Here is a 15420-nt window from a genome sequence, read left to right on the forward strand (position 1 = left end):
CGGCAACTAGAAGAGGCTGCCCAGGCCGCAGTGCAAAACTCAGGGGTGAGACCAGTAGCTGCAGACAAAGGAAGTCTGGAGGTCAGCCACGAGGCCAGTGGGAGAGACAAAGTAGATCTGGAGGCCAGTGACAGAGATGGCTGGCAAAAGAGAAAGCCTTCAAAGCCTGCCATCAAAGAGACTTGGCCTCCTGCAACATGGAAGCCTTGAGTGCTGGTTCTAGGTGCCTAGGAAAACCAGGTGCTGGCTCCTCTGGGTCCAACACATCCTGGTGGAACCGGACCCACTGGCTCAAGCTCAGACTGCTAAGGTGCTGGTTGCTGTGTTGGCATGATGGACTGAGTGGATGTTTTAGTGGTGGATAAGCTAGCTGGCACAGGGACTGAATATCCCAGAAACTTAAAAAATTACTACATAGGAGTGAGGTCGCAGTGTTTAGAGTCACAATTATTCTTCTCTTTGTCAAACAGGTGTGCTCAGAATGTGGTTTTGCTACTTTGCTCACTTTATACTTATATTGCTACTTTAATTTAATTTAATTTAATTTGTGGTTTTGCACAATTTCAGTGCAGATAATTAATTCTAAGCAATAAAAAATACTGTGAAGGCTTGTGTCCATCCCCTTGATTACGATACTGCATTACAAGCATACTTGTCATCACAATCATTTGCATAGATACTTCTCTATGCAAGACTCATAACCGTGATCATAGGCGAAGGAGCTTTTTTCTACTCTTTTCTTCTAAAACATAGATTTATGTACGTAATCTATATTTATTTTTCATTTTCATCTCTCTTCTTCTCTACTTCTTAAGCCATTTAAACAACTTCTTGCAGAGTGTGATCAGCAGGAAGTCTCCACATCTTGGTTTCTGTTCATCAAAACAGAAACTTAAAATGAACTATTGTTAGAATATTACACACACAGTAGGAAAGCCTAGACTATCATCACAGAGGGCAGTGGACATTATTAGTTGGTCTTCCGATGAAAGCGATTTAAAAATTTTTAAATGGATGACTTGTGCCACTTAGTGGTGAAAGAAGTACTCACACACTTCACATAATCAGTACTTTTAAAGTGGTGATATCTTGTGATACTTTATTGATCCCATCCATCTTCATCCGCTTTATCAGAGACCGGGTCGCGGGGGCAGCAGCCTAAGCAAAGGTCCCATCCTTTATTGATCCCACAAGGAAATAAAACATTTTTGTGATACAGCACCAAAATAAAGAAAAAAAGTTCATGTACTACAGGCACATATTGGGGATATTATCGTGAGAAAGTGGAAAAAGTTACATTATCCAAATGTCAAGGGATCAAGGTGCAAGCAAGATTCAAACACAGGACTCCAAGTCGAAGGCAATGCATCTATTTACAGGGAAATAGACAGAACTCCAAAAGGGTCAAAACAGTAGCAAGAGCACAATCTCATCAAAGGCTTTCCACACACTCCAAAAAATTTCCAATCCTCTGGCTCATTCCGCACAAGGCCAGCTCACCATTCTGTGTGAGGGAATTTTCCAGCCAAAATCTGAGCATAAGGAAAAGGCAGGTCAGGGCCTCTTATACAGTACATGTAATAAAAGGTCAGGAGCCAACAGAGTGGTCAGAACAGGTTTTAGCTGGGAGACATGGAAAACACTGTGAATGTTTTCCATGTCTCCCAGCTAAAACCTGTCCTGACCACTCCGTTGGCTCCTGACCTTTCATGTTCTAGGGTAACTTTTACTGGGCAGAGACAAGTTTAATCAAAGATGGACAAAGATGATTTCAGCAGCAAGGGAATCACTAATGTACTTTTCCATTACTTCTCTTTCAGGTCTTGACAACCTGTACAGTCGGCTAGTGAGCACAGTTGCCCCGGGTAATAGGTTGATAATATAACTGTAAGACGGAGAAGTAGAGTTTCATTAGAAAGCAGAGTTGGGCTTATCCCCTTGTTTTACACAGTATTACTGTTCAGGTAACCGTGCAAGTACCTGTGGTGGCTTTAGTCGCTGTTTTTTTCCATCCTGAAGTCAACAACCATCTCTTTTGTTTTGCTGACAGTCACAAGGAAGTAATTTTTACTTGCTCTGTTTCAAGTCAATTACCTGGAAATCACAGACCCTGAAAATGTGGCAGTTTATGGTAAAATAGGGCAAAACAACCAAGTTTCATTTTTCTTTGCTGATTTATTCACTTGACACTCATGTTTACATTTGACATTTGAGGCTTTTCACAGAATGAGAAAATCAGTGCAGATTATGTTGTTAACACTAAGCAATAAACATGAGAATAGAGACAACAGCAAAGGAGTAAGAAGTGAAGCTATATATGCATAAAAAGCAGTTATTTCACATGGTAACACAGAGTCCGTGAGAAAGCTGATTATTCTAAGATTTCTTGGCATTAAAGAAAAATTCAACAGGATAATCTCTATACAGGTGAGATCCACTGTTTGACCCCAAATGCATGTTCTGTTTATCTGTTATTGGCTTCATGGACATTTTTATTCAGGTAGATTTCTTCTATTTTCATAGTTTGGTTCATCTCTGTTGTCTGGACGTCTCCTCCTTACACATCACAACTTCTTGATTTCCATGAATCTATTCAGAGACCAATGAACAACACATGATGATGTGTTGTTAATATCTTTCCTACGTTAGCACCACTGTCAAATTAAGATTATTGTCTTGTCATCTACAGCAGTGAATACAACAGTAAAACCACATCTATGCACACTCAATATGAAGACTTCAGCGGAATTATAATAAAAGTCTGTGTGGTGTATCTGTGTGTGCATTAACTGACACACGATAATCCAACATTTTGAACACCTCTGGCTCATACAGTTCCTCCAATTTCAAGGTGAGCACCAAAGTTTATTATAATCCAATCACTATCCGTGATAAATGTTAACAGTTATTGCCTGCTTCTGATTCATTGTATTCAATAATGGTTACAAATACATTACATAATACTATGATGTGATAGTAATGATGACGATTTGAAATTTTATTACTTCATTTTATACTACGTTTGTGTTGAACATTGAAATTCATTGTGAGTTCTTGGCTTAAACATAAAAAAAATGTTTTGTGAGGCCTTTTAAGCAGCAAATGGGCCAAGGGGGCTCAACAAACAGATTCTTCTTCTTGAAATACTCAGGCACAAAAACCGAACTGAAAAGAAGTAAGCAGCCAGTGTTCAAAAAAAATTCTGGAGAACTTTAAATGTGACAGAAGTCTGGATACTTGGGAACAGAGATGGGCAGTAACGTGTTACTATAATCCATTTACTTTTTTCAAGTAACGAGTACAGTAAGGGATTACTATTGCAAAAATGGTAATTAGATTACCGTTACTTTCCCGGAAGTACGCTGCGTTACTGCGTTACTAAAACCGTGATTTTTTGCCATGTCTCATGACAGTGACGTAAGCGAGTGCGACGTTCGTGACAACAGAGTATGAGCGTGCAGCGTTTAAAGCGTGGAAGTACTGACCTTACTTTGAGTTTGATTCCATAAAAAGTGACAAAAACATTAGTGTCCTTGTGAGTGGGAAGAAAACTTCTTTTAACAGCGAAAAAAAAAACCCCCTAAACTTCAAAGCAAGCACCGAGTGCGCAACGACGTAATGTGAAATTCACAGAGAAACTCGCGGATTCTTCCACTGACCGCTGCGGTACACCTACACCAGGGCAAAACTTCGCCTGCCCTACTCCTGCTTTACAGGGGAAAATAGAGCAACAGGACCGCTGAGTCTTTGACTTTATTTATTTTATTTATTTTCTGCTGTGTTTTACTTGCATCTATTTGAAAGAGTGAGTGTAAACACAAAAAAATATTTTATTTTATGTGCTGGAATGTGCAGAAAATAGGTTTAAATGTTAAACTAATTTCTTCCAGTCAGAGAATGTTGCATATAATTAAATTTTTTGCTTGATGCATAAAGTTAAAAGGTTAAAACTAATAAAACAAGTTTTAAAAAGGGACTTTTCCATTTGATTACATTTTGTATGATGGATTATGCAGAAAAAGTAGAATTGGGCTGAAAGATTTATCACCTGTTCAGGTTGTCATGTTTTTAAAAAGTAACTAAGTAATTAATTAATTAATTACTTTTGAAAATAAGTAATCAGTAAAGTAACGGGATTACGTTTTTGGGGAAGTAACCAGTAATTAGTTACTGATTACTTTTTTCAAGTAACTTGACCAACACTGGTTGGGAAGCAAAATACACAGAAGTTGCGGGGTGGCTCAAGACTTTTGCACAGTACTGCACTGATCGCAGCTAACAATAAAATAAATTTGTTGCATTATTCCATTTGTTTATAATAAGGCTTGTTATATATAGAGGACACTCTTAAGGTTTTGGACTTTAGTTTTCTTACGTTATTTTTTGCTGCATCTGTCACTTCCTCTAAAGCGTCTTCATTTTGTGCATTTTTGTTCATGACAACTTCATCTTCTGAAAACATAAAGCATAAAACATGGTTATCCTCTTTTTCCATGGACATTTAAGTACATTTTTGCATGCATGTGAATGCAAAATATACCTTTTACTTTCTGATGTTTGCACTTATGAACTATAAATGCAAAAACACACATCAGTAGCAGCAGGGGAGGAACAGTGTAAACCACATAGTGTCTTGCATCTGAAAAGCAGAAAGAAAAAACAGAACGGAATAAAAATATAAACATCCTGAAACATTCACACTTTCAGGGACACACAACAGAACTGTGAGCTCAGGGGATACTTTTTGGGATTTACTAGTGCGCACACCCACAGCAGTTGTGACACTCGGGATCATTTTGGTATGACTTACATTCACTACTTTCCAAAAAATAACCATAACTCACAACACTGATCGTCAGAAGTACACACTGAAAGATACTTATTGTATATACTGTACTTTTAATAGGATTACTGGGAATTTGTGTTGACATTTTTCCAAGCGTTTCCACTGCAGAAGGTAGAGTGCTGGTGTGCTGGAGAAAGACTGTTGGAGAAAAATACTCTTAGCAACTTTATTTTAATACATCAATCTTATTTCAGTTGTGTGAATAGTTTCAGTGTCCTGACAGCCATCCCCATCAGAACCGTAGAGCTGCAGTTATTTTGGCTCACTCTGACACTTTTCACAAATTACCCCCGTGTTTCATAATGTATACATATAAAAGTGATCCTGTTTTTATTTTTAATCATTTTTACATGTTTATTTTTTTTTATCTACAGTAGACCGGGGTTGGTTGTCACATTGCTTGTTACTGTCACATTAGGTATTGGTATTTTAATAATATGGCTAAATAGGACTTCTGGGAGGCTGTGTCTCTACTGAAGCCAGCAAGAAGACAGCTTCACATGTTTTGTTTGTTTTTTTAAATTCTCTTCAAATATTTTTATTGTGAAGCACGAATAACAATTACAAATCGCCCCATTGGCTGACGTTGCTTCCTTTTTACAGTTTTGTCATCAAGAAAGGGGCAAAGCAAACAAGCAAACAAAAAACCCCAAAACAAACCAGAACAACAAAAACAAAACACACAACCAAGACAGTGGAAAGTAACAAAAAGGGTGGTCAAAACAAACGAACGAACGAACGAACAAACAGAAAAAACAAAACAAAAAGTAAAGAAGAAAAAAACCTTCCTCCCCACACCCTTCCCTTATCCCAGAGTGCTATCAGCTTATTTTAACCAATGGTGAAGTCCACAGACTAGCTCTCATTTGTTCATAGTTTCCAGGTACTCAATGAGTGGCCTCCAAATCTGATCAAAGTCCTCCAGTTTAGTTGGCAGTTTTCTAATAATTCACACCACAAACAATAGAACCAGCATGCACAGACTATGTTTAAACAGTTAATGTGGACTGAAAAAAAGATGTAATTCTGTTAATTTTATTTTCATTTAAATGTTTTCATCTCACCAACTGAAAGCTGAATCTTGGTGTAGTTTCCAGGCCTCCTCTCTGAGTCTGACCCACACCAGTATGTCCCAGCATCTGCTTCTTCCAACTTTGTGATCACCACAGAGAAAGAGCTGAAAGAACCATTACCTTCAAGTTGGAACCGGCTTTGATTGGTTATGTCTTTGCAGCTGTTGAGCTGCTCTCCCTTGCAGAGGAACTTCCCTTTGTCCTGATGTTGTGGAGGATAAGGGCACTGCAAAGATAGAGGCTGTCCTACAGTACCTTTTATTTTAATTGACTTGACACAGCACCACTCTGTGGAGAGTGAAAGAGAAAAATATTCAAATCTATTAAAGACTCTTTTAGAGGAAAGTGTTTCCTTTCAGCTGATTTAATTAAATATTATTATAACCTCTCACCTTTGACCTTCAGCTCAACAGCAGAGAAAACATCCAGCTCAGAGTTTCTTTTAACACCACAGAGGTATGATCCTGAATCATTTTTGGTCAAACTGCTAATGTTTACTGTGAATGTTCCTAACAGTTTGTCATCATCAAGTCTGAATCGTCCATTTTGTTTGTTGTCAGAGGTGATCAGTGCCTGCTGCAGACATGTGGAGGGCCGATTTCCTCTGCAGATGTACTTCGGGTTGTTCTGGTACCGAGACTCGTATGGACAAACGATGGACTCAGAGAATCCCTCATAACTTTCAATTTTGGTCACAGTGTCACAGCAGCTGTCTGTTGAAAATGCAGACGGCATCAGAAAATGTGTTACAGCCACAGAACAGATATGATGATTATATTTAGGTTGCTGCAACGAGATTTTCTGTATGGGATGTTAAGAAAAAATCAACCAAACTGAACCATCTATCGCATCAGTATTATCAGGTCATATTTACAACAGAAAAAATAAATAATCTTTTGCCAGTTACGTTTTTATCTGTTGTCACCTTTTACCCTTTACAGTCACAAATGTCTCTTATATATGATTTTGACTTGAATTCAAATAACTACATTTTGAGAAGAATTATTTTATTCACCTTGCGCTAACTTCAGCTCGACTTCAGTGTAGATATCTTTTCCATTTCTGGTCACCCCACACCAGTATTTCCCAGCATCCTCAGAATGAAGATCAGAGATGGTTGTTGTGAAGATTCGTGCTGTTTTGTCATCATTGATCCTGTATTTGTTTTTCCTTGATTCCGATGTTGTAACAAGAACATCACTGTCGCCACAGTCGTTCTTACACAGATACTTCTCATAAGACTCATAACCCTCATCATAGGAGCAGGAAACGTTAACCTCTCTCCCCACATATCCAGTCACATGGATCACCCCTACTGCACTGGTCACACATCTCAGAGCGACTGTAAAGAAAAGACAGTATAAAAAAATATTGTTTATTTTGTCACATCAACATTTATAATAGCATTGTTACTGCTGCATAAACAAAGGGCTGAGATCAACAGAAGGCATTGTGTTCTGCTCTGCACTACCGAAACGTATTTACAGATTAATCTACATCTACGTTTGGTCTTCATCTGTTTACTATCTACTCATTTAAATGACTTACTGCAGATGGTGAATAGCAGGTTTTGAAGGGTCCCCATCTTTGCTTTGCTTTGTAGAAATAGAAACCTGACAAGAAATATTCTGAAAATGTCACACCCACAGTTTGATTTCCTGAATGTCATGGCAATGCCAAAACCTTTAACTTCTGCATTTAGGTCACGTTCTTTTATACTCTTTACTCTTTTTTTATGTGAAAATTGTTAAGCCGGTAAGGAAGAAAAGGCTTTTCTCTGATTAACTGAGTGTACGCATCATGTCTGAGGTTTAATCTGAAAATGTATTTTTAATTCAGTTGTTAAATTTAACGCAGGGTTTTGTTATCCTGTCACATAGAGGCACTACAATCTAATATGAGAAAGCAGGACAATGATTGATCAATATTCAAAAATTTTTCATTGCATTAAAATTGGCCCAGATTTGTATACTATACAGGATTTGCTTAAAAGGCTTTGAGCATTAGTTACCATGGCAATACAAAACCCATGTAACACCAAAGTTACCTGTATGAGCCATAATCCTGCATTGTGGTACAGGCCTTCTTTAAAAATAAACTTTATTAACAATTTTTTGTATCAGCATATTTCGCATTGCTATCAGATGTTATTGACACCTATGTATCTGCATAAACTGCAAATGTGAAACTCCTCTTTCTGCATTTCTCTTGATCACTAATCAGCTCCACGTGCTCTACAATGACACGTTTGCTTATTTTGCACAAAATAATGTGAGAATGTTTTGTTCTAGGAAGCTTGAGGAAGCTGCCCATGTTAAACTGTGACTATCACCAGTTAACATCCCTGCATGGGTTCACCACCACCTCCAGTGCCGCGTCAGCACCTGGGCGTGAGGACGCAACACCACCTGAGCCTACGTGTCCCAGCCGCGAGAGACCGTGCTAGCAGGTCCCGTGCCACTTGTGTCCTAGCTGGCCCCGAGAGTTGCTTTGTCCGTGCTGCCATATAAACCTTAACACTTTCAAAATGTACCAAACCGAATACATAACACTAATCAATAAATAAAACTACAATATTGATCATGATAATAAAAATACCAACAATTGTGACATTCAAAAGACGCATCACTTTTCAGCTACCAAACTCTTCTTCTCAGTTTTATGAAAAGTCAAATCATCTGACGAGCCATCCCATCCTCCTGACGCAGGGAAAAAACTTTGACCGGACAAGAACTAGAGTTCCCTGTTACACCACTTAACCCTGTATGAACATGGGGCATTTGTTTTAATGGCTTGTGGCAGAACCTGGACAGACTGCCGGTGGCACGCTGCTTTGCCGGTTTTCTCTTTCCCTGCTCCTCAGTTTTCCACCTTGACTCTACAGAATGTAGCTTTGCGGCCTCAAAAACAGGTGTTAGAACAAAGTCAATAACTTAAGTCTGGTAAACATCTTTGCTAAAAAATTAAAGAAGTGAATGGAGGAACCATTGTTCTGACTGTGCAATTTTTGGCTGGTCACAAGTAGGGTGGCTCCTTCTCACTGTTGTTATTGTTGTTTCTCAGTTTTCTCTTTCACCATTTCTTGTTTGTCAGCCTTAGTTAAAGGTTCATTGCCTTAATGCTGGGCAGATTTACTGGAAGGGTCACCAATGGAACATTTACAGTTTCACTTCCTTTACCCCAAATTCCCTTAAAACTTTGAATTTTATTCATGTAATAACATTTTACTGTCTTTATTATTTTAATATAGCACAAAGTTCATCAAGGTTTGTACAAACATAGTTGGTAGAAACATCCTCTAAAGAACGTTTTACTTTTTTTACTTTGAGTACATTTCGGAGCCTGTACTTTTCACTTATACTCGAGTAAAGAAGTTGAATCAGTGCTTCAACCTTTACTGGAGTATTCTAAAGACTAGTACCTGTATTTCTACTTAAGTGCAGAATGTCTGTATTTATGCCACCTCTGGCCCTTCCTTCAAAGGCATTTTAACATTTGTTTCACTAGCAGGGACCAGACCCTCATTTTTAGTAGCAGATGGCTTGAGCAGAGTTGAGGCTGCAGTGGTGACTCAGGCCGGGCAGATTCCCATGTACTAATGATAACTGAATGAATTAAAAAAGAATAAACAGCTTGTAGTGCTGGGAAGGGGTCATTTATAGACAGAAACTCGGATGGAGCATGTGTGGAGGTGTGGTCCTGTTCCTGATATTCAGATACATTTTCCCCAAAAAGTAGCTGACATATGCCACCAAGTGGTGAAAGAAGTTTGCACAGCCTTCGCATAAGCAGGGCTTTTAACGTTAATACCCTTGATTGATTTAACAAGGAAAATTATTATATTACAGCCGCAGGATAAAGAACATAAATAGTACAGAGTTAACAACAAAGTTAAAGGCACAGGCGCACAGCATTACTCTATAAAAGTGCAAAAATGTAAACCAATAATATAAAAAAAGACTAAAACTAATTATAAATCCAAGATTTGCATGACAGTACTGTGATTACACTAAAGTTCCACTGTTGAAATATTTTCATAGATATGCTTATTTATTTATATCGATGTAAGTACGTCATGGGTGACAACTGCTACACTGTTACATACATCGGACGGTTCCATCCAATGTATGGAATTAGAATAAACACTGTATTTCCTTTTATCTGTAAAATCATATCAATTAACTGCCTTTGTCAGAAATGTTTAATTGCAACAAATATAAACGTATCATAAAAATAACTTGACTTGTGACTGTTTATGTTTAAATGGGGCAAAAACAGACAAGAATGACTAAAATTTTAGTTTAATTTGCAGATTAATTTACGTTACATTGATGTTAGTCATTTGCATTTGAGGTTTCCCACAGTTTCAGAAAAGATTAGCTGTGTAACTGTTAATGTTAAAGACAAATTAAACAGGATGATCTCCATACAGGTGAGAGCCAAAGACTGACCTCAAATGCACACAATGTTTATCTTCAATTGGCATTATGGAAATTTCCATTACAGTAGATTTCTTCAGTTGTGACATTCTCTAAGTCTGGTTCATCTTCACCTTAATCTTCACAGTCATTACCGGCACTCTGCAGTTCAGACGTCTCCTTATTTGAGTATATCACAACGTCTTGACTTTCATAAATCTATTCAAACAATGAACAACACATGATGATGTTATGGACGTTGCTTGGAATAACAGTGATAAAAATAAAGAAAGTAAAAATTAAAAACAGTAAAATGTAAGAGAAAAGTGCAAATTGTATTAATAAATAATATGTACAGTTAGTTGTGTTGCCCAGTTTGGTATAATAAGGCTTGTTATAGCTACAGCACACTATTAAGTCTTTGAACTTTAGTTTTCTTACTTTATTTTCTGCCACACGCATCACTTCCTCTAAAGCATCTTCGTTCTGTGCATTTCTGTTCATGACAGTTTCATCTTCTGAAAACACAAAGCGTAAAACATGGTTATGCTCTTTACAGATGCACATTTGAGTACATTTTTGAATGCCAGTGAATCCAAAATGTACCTTTTGCTTTCTGATGTTTGCACTTATAAACTATAACTGCAAAGACGCATATCAGTAGCAGCAGCAGGGGACGAACAGTGTAACCCACATAGTGTCCTGCATCTGAAAAGCAGGAAACAAAACAGAAACATTACACTTTCAACTACATAAATGCAGAACTGTGGGCTCATATTTTCTTTTTATCAATATTTTTACATGTTATCATAATTATTTTATTTCTGGTGTGCTCACCTACAGCTGTTTTTGACTCTCAGGATCATTTTGAATGACTTACATTCACTCCATTCCAAAAATTAAACATTACTTTTGGAGTAGGTACATATTAATCAACAGCAGTTCATACTGAAAGACATCTTTAACAGGTTTACCGGTAATTTGTGTTGAAGTTTTTCCAGGCATTTCGACTGTGGAAGGTACAGTGCTGGTGTGCTGGAGAAAGACTGTTGGAGAACAATACTCTTACTGCCATTAGCGACTTTATTTTAATACAAGAAGCAGAATCACAATATTGTATTAATCTTAGAGGAAATTATGTGGTCACAATTGTTTCAAGACAGTAAGAACTTTAACTGTAACTATATTAAACAAAATAATACAAAGTTACAAAATATAACAAAACAGCTCTAATAAATGCAAAAAGATCGCTACACATGTACAATGACAAGGGCTATTCTAGTCTATTCTATTCTAAATAGCACTAATTAGAAATATCGTAGTATATTACACAAACTTAAATGTATATGTAGTTGTCATTGAGGTGCCCCTCAGTGTCAGTGTCCACTGAATGCCATGAGTCATGTGGAATATTCAACATCTATGGCTTATTTAAAGAAACATATGACAATGATTTAAATTTTAATTTTAAATTGAAGTCTTATCAAAATTACAGTGTGTCTCGTAATCTGTTTTACATATAAAAAGTGGTACAACTATTTATTTTTATTTTCATCTAAACGTGTTCATTAGTGACTATTTGTGAACATCACAGAACATCACAGAGAAAGAGCAGGAAGAAACATTATCTTGTAGTGTGAATCTGCTTTGACTGGTCATGTCAGCTGTTGCAGTGCCTGTCTTTCTCATATATATATGTACATATGTACATATGTACATATGTACATATGTACATATGCAAATAGTAATATTTCATGAGAAAAAAGAATATTTTGTTAGAATAATAATTAGTTCATCGTATGATTATTTCCTTTAACATCTATTAGCTCTGCAAGGCTGGAACAGGCTGTGTCTACATTGAAGCCACCAAAAATGTAAGTATGCAGTGGTAAATGAGGTTTTCAACAGTCCTATTTTTACACCTGTGTACTCAGTCATCACACTGCAGATGACACGATGACATGAAACATTGATGCGATAGGCTGAGAAAAGGGTGTAACTTACAGCTCTAACCATTTTATTTTCATGTACACAAGACACATTCATCTCACCAACTGACAGCTGAATCTTGGTGTAGTTTCCAACTCTCCTCGCTGAGTCTGACCCACACCAGTATGTCCCAGCATCTGCTTCTTCCAGCTTTGTGATCACCACAGAGAAAGAGCTGGAAGAACCATTACCTTCAAGTTTAACCCTGCTTTGACTGGTTATGTCTTTGCAGCTGTTGAGCTGCTCTCCCTTGCAGAGGAACTTCCTGTTATCCCGATGTTGTGGAGGATAAGGACACTGCAAAGTTAGTGGATGTCCTACAGTACCATTTATTTTAGTTGACTTGACACAGCACCACTCTGTCAAATGGAAAGAAAAACTATTTGCGTTTCAAAAAATATTAAACTTTCTTAAAGACATTTTTTAGAAGAAGCTGTTTTCTTTTGATTGGTGTAATGAACTATTATAATGACCTCTCACCTTTGACTTCCAGCTCAACAGCAGAGAAAACATCCAGGTCCGAGTTTCTTTGGACACCACAGAGGTATGACCCTGAATCATTTTTGGTTAAACTGCTAATGTTCACTGTAAATGTTCCTGACATTTTTTCATCATCAAGTCTGAATCGCCCATTTTGTTTGGTGTCAGAGGTGATTAGTGCCTGCTGCAGACATGTGGAGGGCCGTGTTCCTCTGCAGATGTACTTTAGACTGTTCTGGTACTGAGACTCATACGGACAACTGACAGACTCAGAGTGTCCTTCATAACTTTGAACTTTGGTCACAGTGTCACAGCAGCTGTCTGTTGAAAATGCAGACGGCATCAGTAAATGTGTTAAAGCCACAGAACAGATATGATCATTTATATTTAGCTTGCTGATTGAGATCTTAAGAAAAAAACGAATACAGCTGAACCAATTATAAAGTGTATGTTTGTGTGTGTGTGACTGTGTGTGTTGCTGTTTGGAGAAGACTTTATTTACCTTTTACTAATTTAAGCTTGACTTCAGTGTAGATATCTTTTCCAGTTATGGTCACTCCACACCAGTATTTCCCAGCATCCACAGAATGAAGATCAGAGATGGTCATTGTGAAGATTCGTGCTGTTTTGTCTTCATGGATCCTGTATTTGTTTTTCACTGGTTTTGAAGTTGTAATAAGAACATCACTGTCACCACAGTCGTTCTTACACAGATACTTCTCATAAGACTCGTAACCCTGGCCATAGGAGCAGGAGACATTAACCTCACTCTCCAGGTATCCAGTCACATGGATCACCCCGACTGCATTGATCAAACACCTCAGAGCAACTGCAAAGAAAGTATTACACATATTTCACTGTTTAATTTGTTATGTTAGCATTCACAGTAGCAATGTTAGTGCTGTATACACGATGGACAAGGTGTGGTATTCTGCCCGTTACTGCAAAAACAGATCTTTATATTTAATCTAAATCTACCTTTGGTCTGTTTATGTATTTACTCATCTAAACAACTTACCACAGATGGTGAACAGCAGGTTTTGAAAGCTCCACATCTCTGCTTTGCTCCGTAAAAATAGAAACCTAAACGGAAATGTACTAAAAGTATGACCACATCAGTTTGAGTTCCTGCATGTCATGGCAGTGTTGAAGCCTTTAACTTCTGCATTTAGACAACATTTTTAAACTCTTACATTTAGATCATTTGTATTGCACATACAGTACATATGCAACATTTTGCTTCTTTTTGTTTTATTGTCAAATGATTGACAAATATTAAAATAATTTCATAGTGCACAAACATACTAGTTCTCACAGCTCTTAAGTAAACAAGAGACGCACACACATACATACAATATGTATGGTTGAGGACACTCCAAAGTCCGCGGATGTGCTGCAGTGCCATTTTTTCCATTTGATTTGAGAGTGTTGTAGGGCAGCTGGCTGGAAATATGTTCTTATGTTAACTTCTCCTTGCCTTTAAAACTCAGGTGGAGTTTCTGGGCTGGCTTCTCTCTGCTGCTCCGCTCCTGGGTGGAGTTTCTCAAATGAAACAATCCTTCCTACACTTGCCTAGTCGTGGAGTATATCAAGCTGGAAGTTGCAACAGTTCTCTTCTAGATTGTTGTTAGTATGTGGTGACTATTAGGCCATCTCTGTTACCTGTTACTTGCAAGTACCTGCTTGTTCTAACCCAGTCTTGTCTTACTTCTCCTAGTTACCTGCTCCACACCATCACAGAACCCTTGAATATCTGGAAACCTGTTGCCTGTGGAAACCTTCAGTTCTACTTACCAGCTCTAACACCAGCTTTCTGTAATCTCTCATAGGAAGGACTTACATGTGCAATAACTACCTCCGAGGCTCCTCTCACTCCTAACAAAAGTAAGACTATTAATCACTGTCTTCGTCATGAACTCCAATTAATCCTTTGTCTCCTCTCTAACAGAGTTCCCATATGCCAGTTTGTAATGATGGTGAATTCTACCACAAACTGCTTTCAAACCACAAACAAGTCAAACAGAAACACTTTAAACCTGCCAGACATTATTTGAATCTGCTCTTTGGGTCTGCTTTTTGCCAAAACATGACAGTGCGAGAGTTTGCTTCGACACTTAGACTTTAACTTCTGGGATGACAGCCAGCTCTGTCTACTGACATGTAAGATTACAGGGAGTGCAGAATTATTAGGCAAATGAGTATTTTGTCCACATCATCCTCTTCATGCATGTTGTCTTACTCCAAGCTGTATAGGCTCGAAAGCCTACTACCAATTAAGCATATTAGGTGATGTGATGGGCAGTAATGACACCCGGTTACGCCAATCGGAGGTCACTAAAATCAATATTGAATCGGTGTGCAACTTTGCCAAAACAATGTCGGACTCTGTAGTTTTCTCTGGTCCCCTCCCCAATCAGACCAGGAGTGACATGTTTAGCCGCATGTTCTCCTTAAATTGCTGGCTGTCTGAGTGGTGTCCCAGAAACGATGTGGGCTTCATAGATAATTGGCAAACCTTCTGGAGGAAACCTGGTCTTGTTAGGAGAGACGGCATCCATCCCACTTTGGATGGAGCAGCTCTCATTTCTAGAAATATGGACAAATTTATTAAACC

At 38.0% G+C, this 15420-nt stretch overlaps 1 protein-coding gene across 1 annotated transcript; it reads right to left on the bottom strand.

Moving 5' to 3' along the window:
- Nucleotides 1-2195: 2195 nt before the first annotated feature.
- LOC113023404 (polymeric immunoglobulin receptor-like) lies at nucleotides 2196-13863 on the bottom strand. Its single transcript, XM_026169406.1, has 16 exons — nucleotides 13825-13863; nucleotides 13309-13635; nucleotides 12807-13127; nucleotides 12389-12685; nucleotides 11312-11383; nucleotides 10944-11045; nucleotides 10779-10855; nucleotides 10477-10556; nucleotides 7468-7547; nucleotides 6935-7261; nucleotides 6312-6632; nucleotides 5911-6207; nucleotides 4898-4984; nucleotides 4541-4639; nucleotides 4376-4452; nucleotides 2196-2589 (listed from the first exon to the last, which is right to left on the bottom strand). The coding sequence occupies exons 1-16, from the start codon at nucleotides 13859-13861 to the stop codon at nucleotides 2530-2532; spliced, it is 2661 nt and encodes an 886-aa protein (XP_026025191.1). The 5' UTR covers nucleotides 13862-13863; the 3' UTR covers nucleotides 2196-2529.
- Nucleotides 13864-15420: the final 1557 nt, after the last annotated feature.

Source organism: Astatotilapia calliptera, chromosome 6 (genome assembly GCF_900246225.1).
Source record: "Astatotilapia calliptera chromosome 6, fAstCal1.2, whole genome shotgun sequence".
In the NCBI taxonomy this organism is placed as follows: Eukaryota; Metazoa; Chordata; class Actinopteri; order Cichliformes; family Cichlidae; genus Astatotilapia; species Astatotilapia calliptera.